Source organism: Saccostrea cucullata, unplaced genomic scaffold, assembly GCF_032062105.1.
Source record: "Saccostrea cucullata isolate Sc308-1 unplaced genomic scaffold, CSIRO_AGI_Scuc_v1 ctg7869, whole genome shotgun sequence".
NCBI lineage: Eukaryota > Metazoa > Mollusca > Bivalvia > Ostreida > Ostreidae > Saccostrea > Saccostrea cuccullata.
This window is the reverse complement of record NW_026927174.1, coordinates 18172-29286: the sequence shown is the minus strand read 5'-3', so window position 1 is coordinate 29286 and position 11115 is coordinate 18172. Positions and strand designations below refer to the sequence as shown.

At 36.5% G+C, this 11115-nt stretch overlaps 1 protein-coding gene across 1 annotated transcript; it reads left to right on the top strand.

The window, feature by feature from the left end:
• The first annotated feature begins 651 nt into the window (after positions 1–651).
• On the top strand, positions 652–10853 carry LOC134273657 (uncharacterized). Its single transcript, XM_062755848.1, has 9 exons — positions 652–736; positions 2048–2087; positions 5006–5295; positions 7535–7813; positions 7997–8163; positions 8411–8539; positions 8935–9012; positions 9759–9860; positions 10630–10853. Exons 1-9 carry the CDS (start codon positions 652–654, stop codon positions 10693–10695), a joined length of 1236 nt encoding a protein of 411 aa, XP_062611832.1. The 3' UTR covers positions 10696–10853.
• Positions 10854–11115: the final 262 nt, after the last annotated feature.

The following is an 11115-nucleotide window of genomic DNA, read 5'->3' as shown; positions in this document are numbered from 1 at the left end:
AAAAAAAAGTAAAGGTATGCAGGCTCCATAATGGTGTCTTCTCAATTGGCTTGTGTTAATAGTTTGTTTTTAAAAAAAAAAACGCTGCACCTACTTATATTTATATATATATACATATTTCTGCACCGGGCATCTCGGCACATTGTTTACTTATTGTAAAAACCCTCACATCATGCAAATAGTTCCTAAAAGGTGATTTTTTAAACATTTTTTCAAACTTTTTGTTAACGTGCCAGGAATTAAGTGAATATGCTAAAACCGATTCAAAACGACCATTCTATGGTTGAGTTTTACTTTCCACTGGACGAGCAGAGTTTTGAAGCTGATTACAGAAATAAAAGAAAATAAAGTCAATCATGTCAGATATGGTTGTGTTGATAAATTATTGTAGAAGCATTGGTATATACAGTTTACCCATGCATTTCCTGGGAAAGTGTAAATGAGAGCAATTCTAAGGGAGGGGGTACTCGGTGTAAATCGGAGTTAGATACCTTGTGTTATTATTATACTATGGGTCAATTTATTACATAAATTTATTACAGAAACAAGTGCCTGTGGAATCGACCCATCCATATTATTTTACCGTGACTTTTTAAACCCCTGTCACACCGGGGCTGCATCCTCACGGCGACTGCACGGCATCCTCAAAAAATGCAAAACGCCGAGGTGATCGCAGTAGAGCTCCTACAGCGCCGTGACAACGCGGCGAGATCTCCACTGAACGCCGTAGGGTCGCGTAGGGTCTCTAAGAACGCCAGGGGACGGTGATCACTTTGAGCATGCACAAAGTACGCGCCGTGTGATCGCAGTCTGATAGGAACGCAGTAGAAACGTAGTATGATCGCCGTAGCAGCGCGGTGAGATCTCCAACAACGTAGTGGGAGCTCCGTATAAACGCCGTGAAGTCGCACATGATCGCGGCACGAACGCAGTGATAGTAGACTGCGCTTCCACGGAGACCCCACGGAGATGTCGTTGAGTCCTTGGAGATGTCACTACGTTTTTATCGTGTTTTTACGGCGCTTCTAATGAGATTTATCATCTTGTGATTTTTCGGCTGCAATTACACGGTGACAGCACGGAGTTGTCACTGCGGTCATTGCGCTCCCACGGCGTTTCTACAGCTTCCGTTGGCGATCATAATGCGCTTTCACAGCGTTGTTAGAGCGTTGTCAGCCAGCTCACAGAACAAGAGCAATTGGATCATATTTGATCAGCTATAATTATTTGTTGCACTAGAAGCATTTATGTGAAAAAATGGAAGAGAAAATTACACAAGCACTTGTTATGTTGTTTCAATTAAAATTTGTAGAAAACTTTTCGGTGTGTTTATTATTTTTTTTTTACATTAACAATAAAATAAAGAAAATCTAACAACACAACTGAACCGATGAAATTGAAAGAAAAGGGAGTTTATTCATAAAACTATTAATAATTTAGTACTAAATTATTTAAATATAGAACATTTTTGATTATTAATATTTCTTGGCATGATGAGAAGTCTTTTCATCGTGTAACTTGAATCTTTAAACAAAAATGTGTTACATTCATTCTAAATAAATATCAATGAGTATAAAACGCATTGTGAACATATTGTGAACGCAGCCAGCGCAGTGAGAACACCGTGAACACGAGGTGAAAACTCCTAACGCGCCGTGAAAACTCCGCGGGAGCGCAGTCAATCGCCGAGAGATCTCCTTGGGAACACAGAAGAACGCCGTGAGATCGCCAAAGAATCGCATCCGTCGCCGTAAGGACGCCTTGACATCTTCATATTGTGAAAAATTAACAGAAATTTGTGCAATTTCCCTGCGATTCCACGGCGATTTAAAAAATTTAACAACGCCGTAATGACTCCGTGTGAACGCAGTTGGTGTGACAGGGCCTTTATCACTTTCACAAAAAAGCATTGCTATATTACCATGATTACAGCAGTAGTACATTAATAAACATGTTAAAAGATATATACAGTGACTGACTGAGTGACATGATAATACATCATGATACATGATTACATTGTGATTTATATTGACTATTTATTTTTCAGGAAAGAAACAGGGGGTGACCCAATTTTATGGATTAAACAGGTACAAGAACAGTTTACCTTAGTAGTTAGTACGATAGTGCAGAAAATCACTTAGGCCCAGACAAAAAATATGTTTGTTTCCACTTTCCCGACCGACCCTAATTTATAGTGCCGACCCTAAAATTTTTAAAATGCTTTTGTCCCATGAAGTGCAAGATTTCACCCAGGGAATTGTAGTCTCCAACTTTGCAAGCTTTTCAAGACAGACAGAAGTTTGAGTCATCTTTCTGTTATAAGTTTAAGTCATAGAAATGCTTGAAAACACCATTTCTTTTGTCATTAATGTTACTTCTATACACGTTTTGATTAAAGAAGTAAAAAAAAAAATTTCCAAAAAAAAAAAAAATTGCCTACCTACCTACCCTATTTTTTTTTTCAGCCTGAAAGCGGAAACAAACATATTTTCTAGGCCTTAAAATGTAGAGAATTAAAATATAAGTATATAAAGAGGGGTTCTGAAAATAGTTTTTAATGTAGTTTTATATGCCAGACTTATATGCCAGACTTAAGAAGAAATGTATTATCTTATGGTGTTAATGTCTGTCTTATATGTTTCTGGCTCTTAACTTAAATACAATAAGGCTTAGAATAACCTAATCAAACTATGTTACCTGGCACATCAGTCCAGTCCAATATAGCAGATTGTAGAGACTATATTACGAGTTTTCGTAATCCAAGACAAATTCAAGCATTGCAAGAAATTGAGTGGCGGGTAGCAAAGTATGACGTTTACTACGAGATGTCACGGGCGATAACTTGTACGACTCTTACTGAGATTTGAATTCTGTGTATTTCAATAAGAATTGCACGAACAGTTGTATTATGAGACGAGGGTGTGATTTTTAGGGTGGACTTCGCAAGAAAAGTAGGGAGTTCGGGTGATATTGACCAATGCGACATGCTTAAGCGAATATTGAAATTTACTGGAAATTTGGTCTTATCCTTGGGAAAATTCCTATAAAAGAATAATAAAAGAAATTGTCCACTCACCCATCGCTGGCGGTACTTTCTTCTCGAATTTCCATGCTTTCTGATAGGCATAACTGACCAAACTGACCGCATGCTATCAGTAGATGTGGAATCTGATATATTACTGACGTCATACTTTGCTACCCACCACTCAATTTCTTGCAATGCTTGAATTTGTCTTGGATTACGAAAACTCGTAATATAGTCTCTTACAATCTGCTATATTATGTGTATTTGTAATTTAACTACATTACGAAAAATTGTAATATAAGTTTTATATTACGATAACTTGTAATAGGCCAGGTAAAATTAATCTTTAGATTTTCATCCCCGCCCACCCCTCTCAAAGTCTCCCGCCCCGGCGTTTTTTATTTTGATTTTTTGGTGTTAATAAAGGCATTTTCATATATTTTTATTCAGTAAGAATTTGGGTGAAGTTTAAGAGTTATCTCCCGTCTGTATTAAAAGTCGCGTGTCGCTATTTATAGCAAAAGAGCCATGTGAAGAATGGAGAAAAATCGGCAATAAAAGCAGTTTAAATATGTAAGGAAAAGATAATTTGTCAGTATAGAGAAGGCAGAGAAGAAAAAATAGCATAAACACATCTAGATACCATTCACTGGCATGAGCAAGTTTTTAAAGATTTTTTAAAACTAAGTATAAAAATAGACATGGAAAATGACAACTGGTCAAGTTTTAACGATCTCCAATTTACTGTGTGTGATTTTGATTTGATAAAAAAATAAAACATTGTAGGCAGACTTTAGAGAATGTTTAGTGCTAAGAAAATGTTAAGTCTTAAAACTGTTCAGGCCTAGGTTTTTTCGGTAGGATATTTTATTAGAATATTTTATAGATTTTGTAAATAGGCTATGACCTATTTTATTGTCGAACATGTCAAGTCTCTAGAACGATCCAATTTTTGAGGAAGGTGGAAATCTATGATATTTTACAGAAAACAGAGGGATTTGAAGGTAAAACTCAAGGGTATTTAGGGAAAGGCCGATGAGAAGTCATGCATACAAAATTTATTGATATCAGAACCCCATCTCATTTTGTTTTGCGGGTGCCGTATATGTGTACTTAATAATTTGTTAATTAACAATAAATATCTAATAATTTAAGCAAGAATTTTCTTTAAATATTTAAAAGAATATGATTCAGAAAAAAAAAATAAAATTTATTCATATTGGCATTGACATAATAAAAAAATATGTACAAGAGTCCATGTTTTGTTGATACTTACAATTTAAGAATTATAAAAAATAAAAAATAAAATCCGCCCACCCGCCCCGATTTTTTAGCAAATTAGGATGAGAATCTAAAGATTAATTTTACCTAGCCATATTACGCTTTTTCGTAATCTTACGTTTTTTCGTAATATTACGAATTTTCGTATTGGACTGGACTGCACATCTTAGGTAGATGGTATGTCACGCTTTAAATCTAGTTTACTGTGACCTTACTAAAGATGATGTAGCCAAATATTATGAAATCATGTCTAACTTTGTCAATCAATGCAACTTAGGTAGAGAGTGTGTCTCTTCCCACCTACATGTAATTACAACCTTTATTTAAGTTGAAATTCAAATAAAGTTATACATGTTTTTAGTTACACAATGTCATTGAAAGAGATAGTACTATTGCAGTTACCTTATAATTGAAAAAGGTTAAATCAAGAAACTAAAAATTTTTAATGATTACACTATATATGATATAGTAATTTATAAATATATATGATAACAACAGATAAAAATCTCCTATAAACACCCATAAGACAGTCCACTGCTTGATAACAACATCCATGTCACAAGTGGAATTTATCCAGTCATATAAATAAGTTGAAAATGTTAAACAAAATTTTTATGATCATATCACAGCTAGTGTACAGACATTATCGTTAGCCATATTTTATATATTAAGTCCTGAATGTTTTACCTTTTACTGTAGACTGAGTTTAAATCAGACCAGATGTAACACTTCCTCCACCTCAGTACAGACCACAGACAGTAAGGCCCCCTCGGATCCACCCCTGTGGAAGGAAGAGGATGGGTGGGTGGTGTTGGATCCTCCCACAGATAACCAGGTGGTGGAGAGACTGGCCAAGCAGGAAGACTGGACAAACGTCCACTACATGACCAGACCCGACCTCTCTCAGCAGGAGAAGCAGTGGTTCAGAGAGGCATATAACAACCCAACAAAACTCTACCCCCCAGAGAAATTCCTACTGAAACGTGGAGGTAATGTATAACGAACAAAACTCTACCCCCCAGAGAAATTCCTACTGAAACATGGAGGTAATAATGTATAACGAACAAAACTCTACCCCCCAGAGAAATTCTTACTGAAACATGGAGGTAATATATAACAACCCCACAAAAATCTACCCCCCCCCAAAAGAAATTCATTCTGTGACGCATTACAACCCCACAAAACTCAAACGTGTAGGTAATATATAACAACCCCACAAAAATCTACCCCCCCCCCCAAAAGAAATTCATTCTGTGACGCATTACAACCCCACAAAACTCTACCTCCCCCAAAAGAAATTCATTCTGTGACGCATTACAACCCCACAAAACTCTACCTCCACAAAAATCTAACCCCCCCAAAAGAAATTCATTCTGTGACGCATTACAACCCCACAAAACTCAAACGTGGAGGTAATATATAACAACCCCACAAAAATCTCTCCCCCCCCCCCCCAAAAGAAATTCATTCTGTGACGCATTACAACCCCACAAAACTCTACCTCCCCCAAAAGAAATTCATTCTGTGATGCATTACAACCCCACAAAACTCAAACGTGGAGGTAATATATAACAACCCCACAAAAATCTAAACCCCCCCCCCCCCCAAAAGAAATTCATTCTGTGACGCATTACAACCCCACAAAACTCTACCTACCCCAAAAGAAATTCATTCTGTGACGCATTATAACCCCACAAAACTCTACCTCCACAAAAATCTAACCCCCCTAAAAGAAATTCATTCTGTGACGCATTACAACCCCACAAAACTCAAACGTGGAGGTAATATATAACAACCCCACAAAAATCACCCCCCCCCCCCCAAAAGAAATTCATTCTGTGACGCATTACAACCCCACAAAACTCTACCTCCCCCAAACAAATTCATTCTGTGACGCATTACAACCCCACAAAACTCTACCTCCACAAAAATCTAACCCCCCTAAGAGAAATTCATTCTGTGATGCATTACAACCCCACAAAACTCAAACGTGGAGGTAATATATAACAACCCCATAAAATTCTACCCCCCCACCCCCCAAAAAGAAATTCATTCTGTGACGCATTACAACCCCACAAAACTCTACCTCCCCCAAAAGAAATTCATTTTGTGACGCATTACAACCCCACAAAACTCTACCTCCCCCAAAAGAAATTCATTCTGTGACGCATTACAACCCCACAAAACTCTACCTCCCCCAAAAGAAATTCATTCTGTGATGCATTACAACCCCACAAAACTCAAACGTGGAGGTAATATATAACAACCCCCCAAAAATCTACCCCCCCCCCAAAAGAAATTCATTCTGTGACGCATTACAACCCCACAAAACTCAAACGTGGAGGTAATATATAACAACCTCACAAAAATCTACCCCCCCCCCCAAAGAAATTCATTTTGTGACGCATTACAACCCCACAAAACTCTACCTCCCCCACAAGAAATTCATTCTGTGATGCATTACAACCCCACAAAACTCAAACGTGGAGGTAATATATAACAACCCCACAAAAATCTACCCCCCCCAAAAGAAATTCATTCTGTGACGCATTACAACCCCACAAAACTCTACCTCCCCCAAAAGAAATTCATTCTGTGAAGCATTATAACCCCACAAAACTCTACGTCCACAAAAATCTAACCCCCCTAAAAGAAATTCATTCTGTGACGCATTACAACCCCACAAAACGCAAACGTGGAGGTAATATATAACAACCCCACAAAAATCACCCCCCCCCCCAAAAGAAATTCATTTTGTGACGCATTACAACCCCACAAAACTCTACCTCCACAAAAATCTACCCCCCCCAAAAGAAATTCATTCTGTGACGCATTACAACCCCACAAAACTCAAACGTGGAGGTAATATATAACAACCCCACAAAAATCTACCCCCCCCCCAAAAGAAATTCATTTTGTGACGCATTAAAACCCCACAAAACTCTACCTCCCCCCCCCCCCCCCCCGGGACCGAGAATTTCATACTGAAATGTGGAGGTAATCAGTTTCAAAGAAAGTGTCTCCCATCAGCCGCGTATCTCAATTCACTTGACTCGGGGCACTATTCTAGTGTTTCTGCGTTGTGATTATAAAAAATATTCATCATTTCTTCATTGTAATGTCAATAAGGGAAAAGAAAAATTTTTGTGGTTTGTAATTCACCACTAGTTAATGTGTGTATGGAGTACATCAGGGTAAGGATTAATTTTATCTGTTATTCATCACCAGGTAATGTGTGTGTTGAGTACGTCCGTATTCCTGTTGGAGCCACCAAGCGTCAGATGATTGAGAAGAGCTTTGTGCCCCCGGAGGATGAGAAGGACATCGCTCCGTTTGACCTGAGGAAGCAGTGGGCCTGGGCCAATAAGGTACTGTTTGGGCCCCAGCGAGACATGAAGAACTTCCCCAGCTTCGTGAACCCAGGACAGGTGCCCCAGCCAGAGACGGCTCATAAGTTTGTCCCCAGGAACGTGTTTGATGCCATGCAGCCCTACAGCGGAGTCACAGGTAACACTATCCAGATTACATATAAAGGTGTAAATAAGTGTACATGTATCATTGCAGGGTAGTCAGATTGTATATAGGTAAAAAATAAGTATACGTATTTCAATTTTGAGAATATCTCTATAAAATCATGATTTATTTGTAGGATTTCTTTGGCTCACTGCTGGCATTTTTTTGTTGTTGTAGGATTCTACGTACTCACTGCTGGTGGTTTCTTTGCTGCCATTGCTAAGGGTGTCCTCATAGTCAGCTACCCTTTGGCTTACTTCTATTACTTTGGCATTCTGTGGGGCTTCACCAAACTACCCCCTGTTAGGAGGTTCCTAGATAATAGAGTACCATTCCTAGCTCAGGTAACTTTATTAAAACATTAAGCATCACAAACTGCCCTTGAAAGGAGGTTTCTGAACAAGTGTCATTTGTTCAAAGGTTTATTTTTATCAACATCATCTTCAAGCGTTTTGTAATATTGTTTCTAATGATATGGGTATTAACTTTTATTAATGCTTTAAAAAATTCATCATTAGTTTCCAAGTAAAAAAAAAAACAGTAAAAAGATTTTGAAGATTTTTGATTGACACATTATTAATTCTTTTGTAGAAACTGAATGACATGTATTTCCATCAACCAATTCAAAACAAGAAAGATCACATCAGCGCATGTATCGCTGCAGCACAACAAACAAAGGACATGATCCAACAGCTGCCTAAACTCTACGACGTCCAAATGGTGAGGATTTATTAAAAGTACTCACAATAAATAATATTACGACATCCAAATGGTAAGGATTAAACTAAAGTACTCACAATAAATCATATTACAACGTCCAGTTGGTGAGGATTTACCTAAAGTACAAACAATAATCAATTTTACGACGTCCAAATGGTAAGGATTTAACTAAAATGCTCACAATAATTAATATTATGATGTCCAAATGGTAAGGATTTAACCAATGTACTCACAATAATTTTAAAATATTTCTCAGACTACTACATCCAAATGGTATGATAGATGGTTAAATAAATAGTCTTCAGGTTTTTATTAGTGATTTTTAAATGCAAGACTGTTTGAAGTAAAAAAAAATTGATGTAACAAAAAAATTGAATTTGAATGCTTTTTTTTAGGAAAACATTGATTTACAACTAGAAAATAACTACAGAGATAGACTTAAGGACGTTTACACTGAAGTCAGAGCCCGTTTGGTAAGAGGATTTTCAAAGGCTCAGATGAGCTGTTCTTGTAATTTGTCCATTGTCTGTTGATGTCATTGTCATCATCATTGTAATCATTTCACATTTTCATCTTACCGATACATTGGGCCAATGTCAACCAATCTTACTAAAAAGAATCCTTCGTGTGATAAATTAATGGCATCCTGTAAAATTTTTCTTCTCAAGAACCTCCACGAAACTTATATGGAATCATTGTGAGGTAGTGTAGATTCCAATTTGTTCAAATCATGTCCCACAGGGATGGGTGGCATCACAATGGATGATCAAATTTTTTCATGGGGAATATATAGAGAAAATCTTAAAGCCATCATTGATCATAATAATATTAATCCCCTCCACCTCTGAACCATTGTTTAATATTTAAACTGTTAAATCTGACATCTGATTTTTCGTACCATTGTGCTCAGGTGAGGGATGTGGCCCAAGGGCCTCTTGTTTTATCATCTACTGAAGAAGTGATCATAAGAACATCTTTTTTTCTTGCCATGATTTAAAATTTTAAAGTATGCAAACCATTTAACTGGATTTAGTAAAGTTCAGTTACTTAGTAAAACTTGAGTTCATTCCTATTGCTGTGTTTTAATACTTATACTGTATTATTTTGATTACAAATGTTTTTCCTCCCTTTACAGGACTGTCAGTTATTGCTGTGTTTAAGCTGTATTATTTCATTCCGATTGCTTTGTTTATTACAAATGTTTTCTCTCCTTGTACAGGACTGTCAATTAGCTCTAGGAGCCACAAAAGTAGAGCTTGAAAAAGATCACATGATCAACTGGATTACAGGTCAAGTTGTGAAGAACATCACCCCAGATTTGGTAAGAACAGCGTATCAGGCAAATCAAACTTACTTAACTAAACATCACCCCAGATCTGGTAAGAATTACAGATCAAGTTGTTAAGAAGATCAACCCAGATCTGGTAAGAACCGGGTATCATGCAAATCAAACTGTCTCTTAGCTCACCCCAGATCTGGTTAAAATTTTATTAAGAACATCACCCAGGTCTGGTAAGAATTTTGTTGAGAACATCACCCCCAGATATGGTAAGATTTTTGTTAGGAATATCACCTCAGATCTAGGAAGAACTGGGTACCAGGCAAATCTAACTAACTTCACTCAGTCTCATCATAGGATAGAATTGGGACAACTCAAGGTTCGGTTTCAGTTCAGAGTAATATGGATCAGTTTTTAAAAAAAATTTTGTATAATTGAACTCACATTTCATCATAAATAAAAAATAATCTCTGTTTATAACCTTTTGAGTATAACAAACCTAAACTCATAAAAGAAATAATATAAAACATGTAAAATGAAAACTTGTTTATCGAATAAAAGAAAAATAAATCACTTCATACTGGCACAATCAGTATAAAACTACATAGTCAGATGATAAATTTCCAATTCCTGCTATTTACAATCAGTATAATACCATATAAAATCAGATGTTTAATGTCTGATTTTTACTATTCACAATCAGTATAAAACTGTATAAAATCAAATGTTAAATGTCCAATTCCTGCTATTTACAATCAGTATAAAACTGTATTAAGTCAAATATTAAATGTCTGTTATCTGCTGTTTACAGGAGAAGAAGAACATTCAGTCCTGCTTGTCACAGCTGCAGTCTCTGTCCCAGACTGCCAAGATCTAGATAGGACTGTGATAAATACAAACAGTGTGGAGTTATTTATAGAACTGATACAGAAAGTGTACAATATATCTAAAGACAACTTGTTATATTGAATGATAAACAAAAACTAATGTGTGTTGAATGTGAATCAATATTCAATAAACACAGTGTTTACACAAGTTTTGGTTTTTTTCTTAAAGGATCACTTCATTATAAATAGGGATCTGACCTATAGGACCGGGTTGATTTTATTCTCTACAAAAAGCTTGCCGATTTCCGTTCTGATTAATGACATTAGGCTGAATACATATAACAATTTGTTTTTCCTAAATCTTTATTTCAGTGAGTAGAGATAGGAGCTGAAACCCTTCATAGATTTCTGAGTTATCTCCAAACATAATAATTGATATTTTTCTTTACTTCTCATTGTGCTTAATGGTA